At 32.6% G+C, this 20,051-nt stretch overlaps 2 protein-coding genes across 2 annotated transcripts; both read left to right on the top strand.

Annotated features, from left to right (window-relative positions):
- The first annotated feature begins 433 nt into the window (after positions 1–433).
- Positions 434–12,117, top strand: LOC125068386 (putative inorganic phosphate cotransporter). The gene is made up of 11 exons (XM_047677484.1): positions 434–552; positions 1,095–1,417; positions 2,046–2,225; positions 2,565–2,703; positions 3,316–3,533; positions 3,909–4,058; positions 4,419–4,551; positions 5,839–5,957; positions 6,546–6,665; positions 8,696–8,837; positions 11,984–12,117. The coding sequence occupies exons 1-11, from the start codon at positions 498–500 to the stop codon at positions 12,037–12,039; spliced, it is 1,635 nt and encodes a 544-aa protein (XP_047533440.1). The 5' UTR covers positions 434–497; the 3' UTR covers positions 12,040–12,117.
- Positions 12,118–14,492: 2,375 nt separating this feature from the next.
- LOC125068218 (putative inorganic phosphate cotransporter) lies at positions 14,493–19,835 on the top strand. Its single transcript, XM_047677280.1, has 10 exons — positions 14,493–14,638; positions 15,610–15,872; positions 16,116–16,301; positions 16,863–17,001; positions 17,212–17,435; positions 18,008–18,157; positions 18,666–18,798; positions 18,902–19,023; positions 19,311–19,430; positions 19,618–19,835. Exons 1-10 carry the CDS (start codon positions 14,572–14,574, stop codon positions 19,822–19,824), a joined length of 1,611 nt encoding a protein of 536 aa, XP_047533236.1. The 5' UTR covers positions 14,493–14,571; the 3' UTR covers positions 19,825–19,835.
- Positions 19,836–20,051: the final 216 nt, after the last annotated feature.

Below are 20,051 nucleotides of genomic sequence, written 5' to 3'. Positions count from 1 at the left end.
AGGTCAGAGCAACTTTGACGGATTTCGTTCAATCTTACCCGAGTATTCCCCAAAACAATTTTACATGATATATTGGAACATAGACAGGTTTTTGTCATATCCAAGGTCAAAGGACTGGTAAAACTGATTGACATTTAATCAGTCATGGAAAAAATGCATTGAGCAAACGTTGAGAAAATCCTAACTGTTCTATATTTTCAATAATCTTTCTCTTCTCCAATAATAGATGCATATCTATCGAGCATATTAAAGGTGACATAATTATGTACTTCAAATTACTAATTAGTAGATAAAAAGTGCACTAATGGAGTAGCATGTCTGTTTGTTTTATTTTAGATGCAAATACTTTTCAGAGATAAATATTTTAATGTAAACAAGAAAATAAATTTAAATTTGCTTCTGTAAACTTCCATATGTATAGAAGACTGTGCAATATTACACAGCACAGTACAGTTGTGATTTTATTAAATAGCTTGACGTATCTTAATTGAACAAAAATGTTGGACAAGGAGTACGATAAAGTACCCATTGAGGACATTGAAAAAAAATTCAGTAAGTATCACTTTAAAAAGTAGTATAGTGTGTAAATGGCAAAATGTTAAAAAAGTTAACATCGTTCCTAATCGGACATTAATTTTAATATATTTGTAAAACGCATATATTGTATTATATCACATAACAGGAACATTGTTAGACAGGCAATAGATCTTGTACCAAATAACTTTTTCCTTAGTATTTTTAAATATAATATCGTTTATTAAAGCGATTTTTTTTTCATATATATAATTCTTGTTTTTATTTTTTAATAAACTTTTAAAAATTTTGCGATCCAATTTGTCACTAACAAGGCTTCAACGAGAACACAAGTAATTAATTAACACACATGCGTTACTGATGTTTTAGTTATGAGTACATTCGGATGATGAAAAGGGTTCAACTTTATATTCTGAGCCAGAGATGGCAGGTTGTGTTTTCATTAAAATCCCATCCATGCTTTACGAGTGGAAATCTTTAACAATTACAACGACAACTACATAAATATAATAACTAAAATAAATATACTTGTTTTATCTTGATAATATTTTTTGTTTTAGATTCCAATGACAAAGAACCTATCAAATATGGTTATGGAGTGCGTCACACACAAGCTCTTCTCTACTTTATGTGTCTCGCCCTAGGCTACATATCGCGTGGCCATTTAGGAGTTACAATTGTTGGAATGACAATGGTCGACCACGATGCTCAGAAGCCCATAGCTGTATCGGAATCTGCACACATTTTTGCAAACAGTACAATTATAGATACAGTAACCACAACTGAAGGTTCTATTGTAAATAAAACAACAGTTAATGATTTAAAAGAAAATATAACATTAACAGATGATAAGACAGATGCTAATCATTGGAATGTTTATAGAGTAAGTATTAGTTTAAATGAACTAGTGAGATATTTAATTGAACTTAGGCAATTGAACTAATTCAAATTGTCATTCAAAAGTCTATTTGAAGACTAAGGTATAATATTAAAGTAAAATCGGATACATTTTATTCATATTTAATTTGCAATCGATGAAGTATGAGTATGTATGTATTGTAGAGTAAGAGCCGAGATGGCCCAGTGGTTAGAACGCGTGCATCTTAACCACTGAATTTTCATGTGCTTAATTTGTGTTTATAATTCATCTCGCGCTCGGCGGTGAAGGAAAACATCGTGAGGAAACCTGCATGTGTCTAATTTCAACGATAATCTGCCACATGTGTATTCCACCAACCCGCATTGGAGCAGCGTTCTGGAATATGCTCCAAACCTTTTCCTCAAAGGAAGGGAAGACCTTAGCCCAGCATTGGGAAATTTACAGGCTGCTAATGCTACTGATGTATGCAAGTCATGCAACAACGTATATAGTTCAGAAAATTTAATTAATACATTAATAGCTTTAATTAATATTAAGGTTGATAAGATACTTGAAATGAGATTGTTGAATCCTGACAATAATAATTGTTGTATTTTCTAATCAATCGATGAAAATCTATTAAAATTTTCAGACTTACGATTGGCCTAAATCAATTCAAGAAATGGTACTTGGGTCCTTTTTCTTAGGATACAGCATAATGATGTTCCCTGTTGGTATTGTATGTCAGCGTTGGGGCGGAAAAATCCTTCTTCAGATTGCTATGTTTGTAAATGGAGTTGTATCATTTTTTACACCCTGGCTTGTCACATGGGTAGGTTTAAAATTTTACATTTTTTTACATCATAATCATTGATAACCGTTATTTGTTTTATTGAATTAGTGTATTTTAAAAGGCTATGTTAGTCTGATTATGAAAAGTATATTTTTTTCTGTTACCCTTTTAATAACACAGTGATAGCCGATTGTTTTTATGACTAAACTATTACACAGCAGACATGATATATTAACGCACATATACCGTACAATATGACTTATTGTCTTAACGATAATATAATTTAAAAAAAATCTATTTTGAAATTAACTATAACATTTTTGTGAGAAAATTATTTTATCAAATTATTTTATTCAATGAAGATAAAATCTGTTTCAGGGTGGTTGGAAGGTATTGTGTATACTCCGTACAATGCAAGGACTTTCACAATCCGGCTTGTACCCGGGTATCCTTACTTTATTAACAAATTGGGTACCTGTAAGCGAACGTGGAAGTCTCTGTAGCTATGTCTACACAGGTGAATATCCATTATGCAAAGTGTTTTGGGAATTCATTGCTTGAATTAACTTGCCGTAAGATGGTTTTCATCAAAGGAGATAAGAAAGGAAAAATAGTTTTTTTACTGATTTATAAAATATAACGGAAATAGATCTTGAGATCGAAAATATAACAAGTTCTAAAAAATTCTTAAAAAATTCTCATTTTTGAAGTAGGTAATATTTACACTTGAAAGATTGTTAGGCTATCCTGCACTTGAAAACATTTTGCAGCCATGTCAAACCTGACCTTTTGAATTATTAGACTGTATGAATAGAAAATTAACTTGTGTTTGTACAGACTCTAGTGCACTTTCATATGTCCCGCACAGTTAGCTGGACTTCCATTTGCATGTACTCTGTGGTCAAAATCAGTCGAGCGATCATACATTACATGATCGGTCTTCTAGAATTAAACTGAAAAGTTTCATCACATCTTAAATCTGTATCATAATATTAACCATAACCATTACATAAACTCAGATAGCTCAAGCACAATTGATTATTTGTTCAAATACATTGTAAGGATTAACGGAGAATATTTAAGATGTGGAATATTTAAAAAAAATATCATAAATATTCTTTGTTTTTAGCTTCCGGGTTCGGCACTGTCATAGCGTTCCAGGCAGCTGGTATCCTTGCATTTAGTAGATTTGGATGGCCGTCCACATTCTGGGCTACCGGAGTAGCGTGTTTTATTGGATTTATTTTAATTACCATTTTCGGTGCCGCTACTCCAAACGATCATAAGTCCACATCAGACGCTGAGAAAAATTACATTATGGGAGCAACAAGTAATAGCGTTGAAACGGTAAGTCTTTTACTAGTTATTAAATATTTGAAGCCCGGATTAAGGCTTCCTAGTCAGGACGGAATAAGTTTTCCTGCTGACCGGATATAAATTGCATGATCTACGAAAAATTCATCAAATGAAAAATTTTAGATAATGTAACATCTTATATTTGGTGTGAGTTCAAAAAGAGTTAACATAACATAGATTGCCTTTAAATGACTTTATATTTATCCGTTTATTTTAATTACTCATAATGCCCAGCACCCGGGCACTTTTTTAAAGGATTCCAAGGTGTGAAAAAAAATTATGGAATTTAAATATATTTCAAGTATATCACAAATCACCATTTTAAGATTTATTTTGTTTTATTTTTTTTTCTATGGTCTATAACAGAAATCCAAAGTTCCGTGGAAGTCCGTTGCAAAGTCTATACCCGTATGGGCCACCATCATTGCACACATGGGCAATGCTGTTTGCTTCGTGTTCTTCTTCATGCAAGTACCGACATATGTGTTCGCGATTTTAAAACTCAACATTCGAAACGTAAGTAACTATGTCAATATTGAAAATATCAAACAAAAAGTATAAAAATCCATTTAAAACATTCAGTTGTAAATAGTTTATACGAGTGCATAAATAAGTAATGATCTTTTGAGGATCGGGTGCTTCAATAGATACTCATGTGATAGGATTTCATCCGAGACATGCATCCTGATGTTTTCCCTCACTGCCGACCACGAGATTATTATAAACACGAATTGCACCTGTTTTAATCACTGAGGCATCTCAGTTCAGTGCGTTAACTATGTCATGGGTTGATTAAATCTAGTTTTGAGCACTGTAATTTTAATTAAATATATTTTCTTAAATTTATTATTAATAATATTATTTATTTTGTTACAGAGTGGCTTATTATCGTCTTTACCATACTTCGCTTCGTTCTTTTCGTCGATCGCCTTTGGCTATCTGTCCGACTTTTTAACGAACAGAAAAATAATGAGTATCAAAAATGCAAGACGGTTCTTTAATTCAATAGGTGAGTTTGGAAATCAGTTGTTGAAATAAATCAATTTGACAACTCGAGGCCATAACCTAACTTCCAAAAAGAAATTTAAGAATAAATCGCAATTTGTTCAGCTCAATAATTTACAACTAGATAAAATAGAACTAGATTGATTTACATAAGTGAAAATTGGAGAGAATCCCTTAGGGTACTAAAATAAATCTATTTAAATAAGAACATTGAATATAAAGTAATTTCGATCATTTCTTTCAACGAATATCTTTGAGAATTGATTCTAGTATTCTTTTTGGATCGTTCGTTGAAGTAGAAGTACACCTAAGTTCTACTATTGTTAGGAGGTGTATTTCGTTTGTTTTTATCAAATTGATATTAAACTTTCAAATCCAAATATTATAGTTTCCAAACTCAGTGTATGGAACATTTTAATGTAAAATAATGACCAAATAAAATGAAATTCAGGCACATTGATTGTATCAATCCAAGCTATTATAACTTTATGAAGTTAATCAATTCTCTTTACAATAAAAAGGCTGCATAGTTCGTTTTGTATATAACGTTATAGTTTTTTTTATGGCATTGGTTGGCGGACGAGCATATGGGCAACCTGATGGTAACCACCTCCACTGCCCATAGACAAAGGTGCTGTAAAAAAAATTAACCATTCCTTACATCACCTATGCGCCACCAACCTTGAGAACTAAGATGTTATGTCCCTTGTGATTACACTGGCTCACTCACCCTTCTAGCCGGAACACAACAATACAGAATACTGTAATTTGGCGGTAGAATATCTGATGAGTAGTACCTACCCAGGCGGGCTTGCACAAGGCTACCACCAAGTATAGTAGAGGTAGTCGTCTACCTGAGCATTATCCGAATGAATGCTTCCAAAACAATAAGAGATTTCGAAAAGCTATTATAAATCTAAAGAGTTTGTTTGTTTTCAATTTGCTTGATATATTATAAAATCTCGATAACAGCTAGCCTATATATAATATTTCTAAAAAACCAAAACTTACCCGTGGGTTTTTTTTTGTCGGATCTTTTTAGGTCTCAGTCTTTTCATTTTACAATCGGTGATCGTCTATTAATTGGTAATGGTAATATTAAATAAGGAAATTTGAATTGAATTTTGAGATATACAAAATGCTTTCTGAAAAGTAACTTATTTTTCTTGTCGGTTCTTCTAGGTATAATCTACATTGGAAGTTTTATATTTAACATGTTCGTGTTAAATTATTCATAGTTGTTTTGAAGAGCCTGTTGGGATATAGTATATATTGATGTTTAATTTTCCAGCATGTGTGGTGCCCTCAATATGCCTGATGTTAGTGGCTTACACGAGGGACACGTTCCTCGCTGTCATCTGTTTTGTATTATTTGTGATGTGTCATACCGCGATGCACACAGGCTGGATGGTAAGTTAAAACTTTGATAATACTATGTTATAAAAATTCATATAATGAATATAGTAATTAAATTATTAAATATTAAAAGTATAGATTTGGAAAAAAACGTCCTTTTTTTAATGGAAATTTTGTGTGTATTAACGATTTTTTTCAAAATTTGCTTCGTAATAAATCTTTACTTTAAATGTTGTAATTTTAATTTTTTATATATCAAGAATATATGTATCATAAAAATGTGGAAATCCGATTATTTACTTGAATTCCATAGCATATGTAAATGAAGTGTACATATTTGACTATGAATTTAATTTGATTCCTTGCGTGTCTCCCCACTAGAATCTACACTCCAAACCATCGGATTTACATTCAATTTAATCTTGTACACGTGACGATTCCAATGTGCTTAAAATATTGTATATTTGAATATTTAATATCAACACACTGGCTGGATTAATTTAAAAGAAATTTGGATTAGACAGAGCTGACTTATCTGACTTAGCACATATGCTACCTAACGACTGCCTCCCTTACGAGTGAAACCCCGGCCTTAAGCTAGTAAAGAATAATTGTTTTGAATCAGTATTTTTTTTTTTTCAGATAAATTATATGGATCTATCACCAAACTTCAGCGGAGCTCTGATGGCGTGCGGGAATACAGTAACCAACGTAGTCGTGCTCGCTCTACCCGTCATCGTTTCCAATATCGTGACTGATGTTGTACGTGTAACTCATGCTCAAATATATTATAAATATTTTAGGATGCAGGCTATAAAATAGGTCATTATTAGTCTATATGCACAGACATATGACAATAATTGACTGCCTTGTGGATATAAGGCCGCAGATCCCGAGGTCGATGCCCAGGTCGGGCTGATAAAAAGCTATTGGGTTTTTCTGTCGAAAAATTGTGAGCCAGTAGTCTGGAGTCTGTAATAGAGAAATTTGTACAGATTACAATAAGAAGTAACATACTATCAAACACAGTGTACCACCCATTATTTTACCGCCAGTCATATTGTGTGTATTGAAATTCTGGTTTTACGGATTTTAATGCTATTCATTAAAATTCCCTGTTATTCGTGGCACGGTAATCGTTCCTATAATAAAACTCAATTTCCAATTTAAGCTCATTAAAAAAATATATAAATAAGGCATATTACTAAATACAAAATTAAATTGATGATAAAAACGCGTGGACTTAGTATTTGTTGATTTCTAGGCAGGATGTGTGTAAATTTAATTGTACTTTGTTGACATACTCTGTAATTGGACTGGTGGAAAAGATTAACTAGAGAGTTTCTTGTCGCTTTCTGTATGTAGAATCTACTTTCCGAATCGGTGGTCTATTTATATTTAAATCAACACTGACACGTGACGTTTCAAAAATGCTTTCATTAGTACAGACTGATAAAATTCAAAAATTATTTCATCGTTCTGATATATCCAGTTCTATTGTATGGTACTAGCTGTTACCCGCGGCTTTGCTCTCCTAATAATTATATTTACGGAGATAGAGCTACTTTAATTCGAAAATATAAATCCCATTTATTCCCTATCCCGTGGGAATTTTGAAATATCCCTTCTCAGTGCACCTCTAGGATACCTCAAGGTATGCGTGTGCCAAATTTCAAGTCTCTAGCTCCAGTGGTTTAGGCTGTGCGTTGTCTGTTAGTCACTCAATCACTCAGTAACGGAAGAGTTTCATATATATTGATTGATGATGCGTAACTAAAATGAGCCATTAAGTGACCCATATCCTCGTCTCCTAAAACAAATTTAAAAATAGAATACAGTTTTATAATATATATTTTTTTAATAAAACCGGGCTGTAATATAGAAGTGCATTAAAAACTTCACAACATATTCAACGACAGAAGTTCAATGCAGTTATGAAATTCATAGCCTTGCACATTTTTGCACCTCGGGCCTCGGGCATTTCTCGGAGCGCGAAACGAAAAATATTTATGATTATTTAAACTTATCCGGTCACTGTGAGCCTGAAATATTCCCACAAAGAGTGTTCTGTTTATAGTTTAATATTACTTATAGTAAGTATAATACCTATGCTGTATTTTCTGAAAAATATGTTTGGTGATATTACTACTTTATACAGCTTAACATTAAACTCTTTGATTTAATCATGTTTTATATATTAGATAAGAAAACCAATTGATTAGCTTATAAGATTTTGAATCAAAACCCGGGTTAGGACGTTAGAAGTAGCTGAGCTTCTGTCAATAATGTATCCCTTGCCTTATCGCCTGTTGCTTTTGAAAACATGTAAGGTAGATCTTGCGTCTGGTCTCTATCCTACTCGTATTTTGTCTGAGGTGGTATAGAGTAAAATTGCGTATTACTATCAGTAATAAGTAATCTTCCAGATTATTACCGCTCACTGTCTTAATTAACGTTTATGCGAAATGAGGATAAATACAAAAAAAGTCTTATTCACCTTAATTCAACCATGTCAAAAGATATACCTTAATTTTTTTTGTTGTAAATAAAACATAGAGATTCACTTAAATTTGATTTCCTTTTTTTTGTTGCGAACATAAAAGAGCAAAGCTCACTACAATGTTGCTTATTAAATTATTTAAAAGTAAAGTAACATCTTGTACCTACATTGCTGAGCAATGGCATACTCTTCTTTCGAGGTGTAAACTTGGAACTGAGTCCGAAACTTCGATAAACATGTGATTCGACTGAAAAAAACGTATAGTTTGAATACTATGCTCTTGTCTCCACAGACTAATCAGTATCAATGGCGGATCACAATGTTCCTGATGGCTGGCCTCACGCTCACCGCTAATATCATCTTCATCATATTTATGTCTGCTGAAGTCCAACCTTGGAATGATAGTAACGGTAATACAACGGACAATAAATCAGGTTAGTTAGTTAGTTAAAATCGTTATCACTAAACATTAGAAGAATATTATTTTACATTAGCATTAGCAGCCTGTTAATTTTCCCACTGCTGGGCTTAGGCCTCCTCTCCCTTTGAGGAGAAGGTTTGGAGCATATTCCACCACGCTGCTCCAATGCGGGTTGGCGGAATACACATGTGGCAGAATTTCCTTGAAATTAGACACATGCAGGTTTCCTTACAATGTTTGCCTTCACCGCCGAGCACGAGATGAATTGTAAACACAAATTAAGCACATGAAAATTCAGTGGTGCCTGCCTGGGTTTGAACCCGAAATCATCGGTTAAGATGCACGCGTTCTAACCACTGGGCCATCTCGGCTCTTAGAAGGTATAGCATAATTAAAATATTAAAAGTAGATTATGAATACTGTATGCGCGAGAAATAAATGGACTGTATTAAGGTTACCTCGTAATCTGGGCTCTTACATTCGAAGACACTTTCTTCTTGAGAGCGCTCCTTTGGTCTTCGCACGCTTGAAGAACACAAGCCAATAAATGGGCGATATTATTTGAAGGATAGGAGAAGGATGACAGTTCGTTACACTAGCTAACTTTTAAGCGCGGCGCAATAACGATACAAACGTTGCCGCAGCCTATGTGAGAAGGGAAGTATGTCACACGTCAAAGTCACACCATGGGCACTTATCAACGTTTCAATATATGCATTATCCTATATACACTACAAGTACTGAGGTAGGCTATATGTAAAGTAATCATAACAACAATTTTTTTTTTTGCATTTCGAGAAAAATGAATTTTAATCGAACGAGCGCGTGTGCTTGCATGTTTCTGTCTATGTGTGTTTGAAAGAATATAATCTATCTGACTTCAAGGCAATTTAATTGATATGTCTTGTTGATAATAATCTATATATAATAAACATAAAATTCACTCGAGCCTTCCCGGGCTTGAACACGTACACCTTGAGTTCATAATTTGAATTTTTTAGGCTTTAAGTATTTCCGATTCAAAGGTAACCAAGAAGTTTCCTTACTTGCTATTTACTAAATATGTTTTCTACGCATTTTCAGTTTATATTTCCCATTCTCCGTACGAATTTAATATCAGTGGATTCCGAGATGAATCGGGGATTGCCGATTTTCGTATTTTCTCGTTAAAATATTTGAAGCTATGCAGATTAAAATATTATATCGTGTATAAATGTCTGTATTTCTCATATCGAAACTTTCATTTGGCATACAATACAATGCCTTTAATTTTTTTGTTTAAATATTTTATACGTCTCGTTCAGACTAAAAATCAGAATCCACTGATTAGTACAAAATATATTGAGTGCAAAATGTCAAATGTTTTCGTTTAAAAGACGCGGAAATTGTCTACGACTAGACAATACAATTTACTTCTTGTATTCGGACATATTACGAAACAAACGTGACCTATAAGTTAACAAAATATTTCCCCTTTTTGGGCAGTCGGATAAACAGCACAATTTTACTTACCGTTGGTTAATATCTACTGTCGTAATAAACGCGTGATATTTATGTATTTATATTATATGCATCACGCTTTGTTAACATATATGACTAAATCGTGTGAGTGATAAGCTACATATTAATTGGCGTCATTTTTGTTTAACTTGATTTAACTAAGATTGTCATGATACGATAGTTTATTTTAAGCAGAGAGGCTAGCAAATGAGAAACCTTATTGTAACTTTTAATCTTAGACACTGCAACAAGTACAAAACACTTCTTACAATATCACGAATCGCTGGCTAAGACTATCTCGTTGGTCTAGTGACTAGATATAAGGCCGCAGGTTTCGAAGTCCTGGGTTCAACCCCGTCTCGAGATCATAAAAGTTATCAGATTTTTTTTTTGTCGAAAAATGTAACATGTAATTAGTAACAGCCTGTAGTCTGGTTGTAGGAAGTCTGTTGGAATTTGCCTTCCCATCGGGTTATGAGAGTGAGGTTATAGAGATTACACCTGTGTTTAAGCACACCATAATTTGTTTTGCGTAATTGGTTAGACCCGCTTGATCTTAGCCGTCAATCAGTCAGGATGACATCATAAATTAATAAATATTGGACAATATCACATAGATTACTCTGATCCCAATGTAAGTAGCTAAAGCACTTGTGTTATGGAAAATCACACAAGTGGACCCAAGACAACATAGAAAATTAATGAACTTTTTCTACATCGACTCGGTGGGGAATCGAACCCGGGGACTCAGAGTAGCGTGACCATGAAAACCGTACACACTACTCGACCACGGAGGTCGTCGTCATCATCACTATGATGTACAATACTTCTTGTTTTTGTGTCTGTGATTACACTGACTCACTCGCCCGGAGTACAGCAATATTATTAGTTTATCGATAGAAAACTGAATCGGTGTATATTTTATTTGTATACTGGCATTCTAGGTGTGACGTAAGAATACGGTCTAGTCCAGGCCCGTTTTGAGCATAACCTCCTTTTATAATAATTAGTATGCGTTATAATACTAATTATAATAAAAGATATTTAATGAGAATTAACACATATATTCATCTTTAAATACTGACAACAACATATACAAATATACAGTATTAGATTGATTTTAAGCAGTTTTTAATGATAATGATAATGATTTGGACTAAATATTGCATGGTATTATGGAAGGGCTTCCTCAAATAATACTTTCATTTTGTTTACATACTAAGATGAATAGAAAAGACACATAATCAGGATCACATCATTTTTAAACATTTAATGAGCGGTGTCTATTTAACCGAGCCGAGATGTTCCAGTGGTTAGAACACGTGCATCTTAACCGATGATTACGAGTTCAAACCCAGGCAAGCACCACTAAATTTTCATGTGCTTAATTTGTGTTTATAATTCATCTCGTGCTCGGCGGTGAAGGAAAACATCGTGAGGAAACGTGATGTGTCTAATTTCAACGAAATTCCGCCACATGTTTATTCCGCCAACCCGCATTGGAGCAGCGTGGTGAAATATGCTCCAAACCTTCTCCTCAAAGGGAGAGAAGGCCTTAGCCCAGCAGTGAGAAATTTACAGGCTGTTAATGTAATGTCTATGTAACATTTCTTATATATTTTATGTTAAGATCGCATAATGATACTTCTTACCTTTCAGAATACGAAGCCATACAGCCAGAATCAGAACAAAATAAAGAAAGTGACAATTCATAAATTATTTTTTAATTAGTTACTAACTTACCTTCGACCTAAATTAGCTGGACAGGCTGGTTTAGTGATGAAGCCGCGATGTGTTCCACTAGTATACTTTTATAAGATGTAGTGTGTTGTATTTAATATACATTAGAATGATGATTTGATGTATATTTATAATAGATTTGGTATTTACGTTATAATTTAGAACTATTGTAAATACATTGTAAATATTAAATACATATTTGTTTATTGTTTTAACTTTAATAATGTCTCGGGCACAGCTGCGTGTATAGCTCGTCTTTATGTATGTATGTAGTTTATATCTTAGACTTAAGAAAGTATTACTTGTGTTTTTTATTTTATTTTATAGTTATTCTTGCATTCTCTGTGTTGTGGTACGCTTAAAAAAAAATTGTAGAAGAAATCGTTATTGTACATCAGGAAATATATAATTTATTATTTCTCTAAACCCCTCCTGGAACCTCGGGTATATAACGAACGGATAAAAAATAATAATTGAAAGCTGACAGATTGTCCGGTAATATCCGGTAATACAACAAAACTGAATCCCAGAAAAACTAACAAGTCATTTAAACGCAAAATAAAAAGGATCTTTAAGGAATGTATTAAATAATAAAGCATATTATAATATCAATGACTCCTGATAGCACACCATGGGAATCAAACATTCGCCCCCAAGCCGATTCAACTAGAAAAATGAAAAAAAAGTCGCTGAGTTTCTTTCACCGGTTCGCCTCAGGTCTTGGTCAGGTGGTTCTTTCCTTAGTGGTAGATTTTTATCTTAACAATCAATCAGTTTGTGTATTTCTTGCTTTAATTATTTTTTTTTACTTTATTTATATAATTGAATTTGCTCATAACGCACCGAGTTATAAATTGCGTTTTATAAACTGGTTATAACCGGAATAACAACAAACACTATGTTATGAATAACTAATCGTTTCTGACATTGTTAACTCTTTCCGACACATGTAGGCTGCGTTATTTAATAATTATATAATTCAGTCATACATTAAATAGAACATTATCATCAGTTAGTGGTTATTTTAAGCTTAATAAAATTAATTTACTATCACGTATATAAACATGGAATTACAAGGTTAACTCAATATGAGGTAGGCTCGAGTCTTTCTCCTTCCATGAGTGAGGAGAATCTCAGGTAACGGGACAGAGGCAAATATTATCCGTGCCCCGATTTCTGCGGGATGCGTTTGGAGCACTGCTCGGGAGTGACCACGGATGCGTTATCGTAAAATAATTGGTGAAGTACAACCATCACAGAGGTTTTGATGTACATTTTAGGCTAATTAAAAAAAGACTATCTGTTGTAAAGTAAGAAAAAAATATCTGTGGAAACAAAGAAAACAACCCAACACAATGGAAAATTTAATAGCCTTTATTTTCCTGAACCAGTTTTATTTATTTGTCCAATCTAAGCCTACTTGCTCTCATAGCTGTTTCTCATCAAATCATCTGGCGAGATGATTCGAGCCACATCTTAAATATCCAAGTTAACGTGGCTCAGGAGAGAGAAGAGAGACAAACGGATCTCAGATTTTCAAGAGGGGTTTATCGCTGTTCATGAAGAACCTCACTCCTGTATCACGCTACCAATCTTGCCTTGTTTAATAACGGAAATAAAAAGGCCAGCTACCTCTGTTTCCAAAACTGCAAATAAATTAAATAAATTAATAATAATTATGATCTAATAAATATTAATTTTGACTATTTAAAAATAAATCATTCATTCAGCTCAGAATTGCTTGCAGCTTGGTTTAAAAGAAAAAGATAATAATTCATAAATCCTTCAAATTGACTAAGACACGTTCTCTCTCGATCGTTGATAAAACCTTGATATTATGAGCGGATGGTATCTGCTTGATGGACTTGGCCATAGTTACTTGGTAAGTACGTTTACTTGGTCTAGCACCAAGACTTTGAGCAAGTCTGATTGAGTAGATATTACCCACTGCCCCAAACTAAGTAATAGTACTTTTGTGTTTTCTTTTGAAGGGCAATTAAGTGAATGTAACTCCACGGATAAGTGACATAACATCTCAGTCCCCAAGTTTGGTGGCACATTACATATGATGGTTATTATGTAATATTCCTTACAGCGCAATTATGCTACCTCGTATAAAAACATGTTTTCATCAAAATGACTGAAACCACGAAACAGAGCTAGTTACTTAATAAAATAAATAATATAATGAAGGCTAACATTCATTTGTTAATGAGTTCATCTTTACCTATTTTATGAAACAAAGAGAAACAGTCAGTCAATAAACCACCACCTAAAATACTTTAGGTTTTTAAATACTAAACAAACCACCTATTGATACAGTTATGTCAACAAAAAATACGATAAATGATAGTAAAGTATTTATTTATGATAACAGTGCTACGTATTAAAAGGATGCTGCAGTACCAGTAGACAAGGAAATAAGTAATGATACTCATAATTAATTTCTCAAATGTAATTGCTAAAGAAAATTCGACTAATACTACGAAAATACTGTTAACGAAATAATGAAAGTTAAGGATAATGAAACAAGTTTACAAATTAAAGTTGTTGACGGTGACAGTGACTTCAAAGGTATTTAAACGTTTGATGTGATTTAAAATTTGAAAGTGTTTGAATGTTAAATTGCTGCCGCTAGTTTCCGAAACGTTTTTCAAAGTCAATTAACTTTTAAAATTTTGAATTATTATTGGGTAATATCAGTTGATGACGTCATATACCATCAATGACAGTTTAAATTAAACTTACATTAGTTACCCGTAACCAGCCTTTGAGTTACTGGAGGTAAGCTAGGTATAATTGGTGTTTATATATCTTTAAAGGGATTAATTTTAAAGATTTCTCAGTTGTCATGGCATGAATCGTCATTTTATATTGATAAATAATTGCTATCTCGTCGTTTTGCTTTAAAGACCTGCGATTCGTGCATTATTACATAATTTTAAATGGTACTTGTTATCATTTTGATAGCGATTTTATTTCAAACTGATGTTTACGTAACTACTTATGTCACAAAAGCATTTAATACAAATGTATTTAAATATGGATCGTGAAAACTTTCTCTTTGCAACCGCCTTAAAATCAATATAATTTCATTTTACGATAAATTTACCTTTGTATCGTATGTATTGTAAGAAGTTTTGTTGTACTGGTGTACTTTAAAACTGAAATTGATTCCGTGGCTTGTTGAGTTAAAAAATATTTATATTGGTTGTATTGAAATGTCTATTTACCGAATAAATTACTACATTTTAACAAAATTATTTATATATATTGCTTTCCTGATATGGTTAGAGCAATCAAATAACTATTTTGTTACTTCTACTATAAGATGCTTACTATTTTTATTTTTACTGAATTATGTGATGCCATTTGTAAATTACAATGAAACTTGCACGTATCGTCGGATATTATACCAATGCATGGTACCATCAGTATTATCATAGCTAGTAAAATAAGTTCCAAAATGTTTTTCTTCGTAGGGAAGGTCATTCTTAATTACAGATTCCTTTTGTACTTTACTTTTATTTACGTTTTTACTTTAGTTTCAGGATGGGGTTACAGGCATCAACAATGTTTAATTTTATTCTTCTGTTTAACAACTGCATACAGTATGAGAGCGTGTATGGGCGTGGCTCTGGTGGCCATGGTGAATCCAAATATAAATACAGAGTCACTTGCAACAAATCATTCGTTATTAGAAATGAATAGGAATGAAAGTAGCTTAAGTCCTCTAGATAAAAATTATCCTTCAATGGAAGAAGTTAAAGCTGGTGGATTTCTTCATTCACTTCTCTTGATACCGCCTGTAAGTATTATTATAATTTGCAAAGAAAAGTTATCTAATCATGTTTAAATGATCACTTTGTAAATACAAATTACATACATTTTTTTTTAATAATTTTACAGTTAGATATTCAACCTTGTCAGAAAAACATTTATAATGCGCTTCTGATATTAGATCATTATTTTAGCATCAAGTTATATCTACAATATTATCACTGTGCGTCTTTTGAAATTCTAATTTATTTTAAGAATGGGTTTGTTTCAGTATCCTAAATTTGATTGGAGTAAAAAGACACAGGACTACATACTATCTTCCTTCTTTTTGGGTTACATGCTGCTCCAAATTCCTGCTGGACAGTTAGCTCATTTTTTTGGAGCTAGATATTTACTTACTGGCGCTCTCTTAATTAACTGTGTAATGTCTTTCTGTTTACCTTGGGCTTCATTTTACGTAAGTATTGCTTGAAAAAATTAGTATAAAATTTATAGTCCATTATTTTAGCTAAGTACTTCAAGGGAGGCAGTTTGTTTGGTTTTAAATGGACTTTTATAATTATCTTAAGTATTACGTTTTATGTTTTTTTTTTTAAAAGGATTTTTTGGGTTTTTTATCTGTACCCTAATAAATAAATTAAACCATAATCCTTCTTTCTATACTTTTCTTATTATTATTTTTTACTAATTGGTTACTGTGTTCTTTGTAATTTACATACATACAATTTATGTATATAATATATAATGTATTTTATGTGGGATCTGCCTTATTAGAATTCTACTAACACTTCTCTCAAGTTGTAGGGTCAGACCCAGGCCTCGGTTCAAAAGACAAAGGGTGAAACTTTGTATTGAATAACTTAGACAATAATTAGCAGAGTAAAGCCAAAAATTAGAGGTTAACACTTGATACTTGTTGGCGATGGGCTAAGTGACAAAATTTTGTTAATTATCCAAAATGTTGCGACAATTTAGTAATTGCTGGTAAAGATAGAAATATAAATATTTTTAATTGTAGGGCGGATGGATATTGACATCAATATTCAGAATAATTCAAGGCTTGAGTCAAGCTTGTGTTATACCAGGAATGCATACGATGTTCGGAAAATGGACTACATTAGAAGAAAGAGGGCGACTAGCTGGATTAGCGTATGGAGGTAAAATATCTTAACTATTTTGTAAGATAAAAATTTGTAAAATAATAATTGTAGCAATTCAAAAGGTATGGGTATATTCTCTGAAGTCTACTTACTAGATACTTTTTGAACCGGTAGTAGGTTTCGTGACTCTAGTGAGATGCTTTAATATTGACATCACTATTGTGCCTTGACTTTAAAATTATTATTTTGTTAATTTTTTTACTTCAGGTCAGGCTCTCGGTACTGTATTAGGACTACCGATAACAGGCTTCATTGCTTCATCGCCATTGGGCTGGCCAGGAATCTTTCGGTTCTATGGAATCCTCTCAGGAATATTTGGTGGTGTAATCTGGGCCCTAGGCGCTAACAGCCCTGCGGAACACCCTAAAATATCTATGGCTGAACGGAAATATATTGAAGAGAGCATAGGGCATACTGGAATGAATAAAAAGGTTGGAGTGCTTGATCAGTAACTACTTCAATAAGTAACAATTATAGAAAAACAAATTAAATTTAAACTAAAAAATTGAGGTGAAATTTAAAATCTTAATACAAAGTTCTATTATAGAATTATTTGAATGCATGTTTTATAGAAATGGATTGCATTTTTTGCAATTAATTAGCATTTCCATCATTCCAATCTTCATCAAAATTCTTAGTTCAATGGTTTTTAGTTGTGTCGACTATATATATTATTTCGTCAATGTTACGTAGGATGAAGAAGACACGAATGAGATTGATCGGCACGGTTGAGATAACAACACTTAGTAAAGCTTAAGGTGACGATTGTGACATTGATTTGACTTAGAGAACTTTGTGTAAGGATCAACAACGATACTCAGGATTAGTGTATTTCTATTAGAAGGAACAGGTGACTTAAAATCTTGGTTCCAAGTTTTGTAGCGCATAGATGTTTTAAGAAATAGTAAAATAATATTTCTTAAGGTACCAATGGTGATTAATTAAACACAAAATTATTTACGAGCAGTAGATAATAGTCTTTAATGATAATTTATTATTTTAGAAACTTAAAGTACCGTGGGGTTCTATTCTTCGATCTCGAGGATTGTATGCGATAGTAATTGCACACGTGGGTCAAACCTGGGGTCAACTTACACTGTATTCCGAAGTTCCAGCCTATATGGATAAAGTTATGGGAGTAAACATAAAAGCTGTAAGTAAAAAATAATATATTATTATCATATCCACCGGTAACAGTCAAGTCATGTCATTAACGCAATATCGTTGATATTTTTTAATTTACAGAATGAGTAAATTTTTGTATATGAGTTCGTATAATCAGTTGGCAAATAAATAATACGAAATGTAGTCAATTTTTTTTATTGAATAGATAATTCGTTACCATTTCGAGAAGCCATACCATTTTTTTTCAGGGTCGGTATATTTATATAGCCAAATCATTTCAACGAATTTATTTGTAGGTCATTCTAGCTTGATTTTCTAAGCCTTAAGGGTAAATAAACTATATTGTAGTACATATTCATTACATATAGGTAGAATAGAATAAAGCCTCAGCCCGTGGTGGACGTAAGAGTAAAGAGGGAATTATCAAGCAAATTAACTCAGGGCGATATAAATGATAGTAAATGCTATGAATATAATCATTCTAAATGCTATGAATATATTATATTTCGGGATTTCAAAATAAATATTATTTCCAGAATGGTGTCTTGACAGCTCTTCCATTCCTCGTGATGTGGTTTTCAAATTTCTTCTTCAGTTGGTTTACTGACATGCTCATTGTGAAGAAGATTCTTAGCGTTAGGAACACTAGAAAATTAGCCAATACATTAGGTAATTAACTTTAAAAATTTCTATAAACATACTTTTATATTTTTTAATTCAGCAGCTAAAAGATCTGTAATTTTTGTTCAACTTTATATGTTTATTATTTCAGGAAGCATTCCGGCTGCGATAGGACTTATTGCTTTGGCATATGCTCCTAAGAACATTTACGTGGTGGAAATTATATTAATAGTTATCTGTGCTTTTAAAATTTCATGTCACGTCGGTTTCCAAGTAAGTTAAAAATAAATAAATTGAGCTACATAGTCTGCAAATTTCTATACTAATAAACGTGCAAGATTTCAGGCTTATTATTATATGCAATTTGGTTTTCGAATGAATCAATAGAAATTAACGAAACTTGGAAAAGCGTGAAATATAATTAATACTGTTTTTGAATCTTTAAACGAATAACTTTACAAATTGTTCGTAATGTTAAATTCCTAGCGTTAGTGATTTGGGCAAAGTAAGTTTGTGGTATGAAAAGATATTTTGCGTTGGTTAATTAGTTTTTTTTTTAGATCAATCATATCGATATATCAAGTAATTTTTCTGGAACTATGATGAGCATCAGTAACTTCGTGTCCAATTCATTCGGTGCCCTAGCACCCGTTGTGGCTGGTTTTATCCTAACAGACGTGGTAAGAGGCTTTCGAAACTGTGACATAGTCAAAATATTTAACATTTTATTCTAGAAACAGTAATCTCCGATGTTTTCAACTCCATGTTAAATGTTTTTGGTTATTTTATAAAAAGTTATTTTTTTATTGAAGCTCTGAACAAACTCGGTGATAGAAACTTTCTAGCTTTAATCAACGTTATTTTCAGACTAACGCAATCCTGTGGCGAAAAGTATTCTTCGTATCAGCTGGTCTATACTTCTTTACTAATCTAATGTATGTGATCCTTTGTACTGCTGAGAAGGCTGAATGGGATAATCCTCCAGAAGACGATAAAGATGTTGAAGACTTGAAAGAAATGGAACCCATGGTTAGCGAAAAGAATACTAATGTTACAAACGGGCAAAAAATATAAATAAAATTGAATAAAATAAGCTTTTATAATAAAAATGTTATTTCCTATAAGGAGTTTAATTAAAACATTATGTTTCTAGAAAGATCTACAAAGACAAGCGTTATTTGAATTGTTTTGTATTCAATTGAACTAAATTTAATTATATATATGACGGCGGAGGGCCATCACCACAGTTATAGTTCATGGTTTTCTTATGTGGGCGTCTATCGGTGGGTGACGTAGGATCA

This window comes from Vanessa atalanta, chromosome 13, assembly GCF_905147765.1.
Source record: "Vanessa atalanta chromosome 13, ilVanAtal1.2, whole genome shotgun sequence".
In the NCBI taxonomy this organism is placed as follows: domain Eukaryota; kingdom Metazoa; phylum Arthropoda; class Insecta; order Lepidoptera; family Nymphalidae; genus Vanessa; species Vanessa atalanta.
This window is presented reverse-complemented; position numbering and strand designations above follow the sequence as displayed.

Coding starts and splice junctions, on each gene's coding strand:
- LOC125068386 (XM_047677484.1), top strand. CDS start 498: ATGTTGGACAAGGAGTACGATAAAGTACCCATTGAGGACATTGAAAAA. Junction 1,418..2,045: donor ATCATTGGAATGTTTATAGA/GTAAGTATTAGT, acceptor TAAAATTTTCAG/ACTTACGATTGGCCTAAATC. Junction 2,704..3,315: donor CTGTAGCTATGTCTACACAG/GTGAATATCCAT, acceptor CTTTGTTTTTAG/CTTCCGGGTTCGGCACTGTC.
- LOC125068218 (XM_047677280.1), top strand. CDS start 14,572: ATGAAAGTTAAGGATAATGAAACAAGTTTACAAATTAAAGTTGTTGAC. Junction 16,302..16,862: donor TACCTTGGGCTTCATTTTAC/GTAAGTATTGCT, acceptor TTTTAATTGTAG/GGCGGATGGATATTGACATC. Junction 17,002..17,211: donor AGCTGGATTAGCGTATGGAG/GTAAAATATCTT, acceptor TTTTTACTTCAG/GTCAGGCTCTCGGTACTGTA.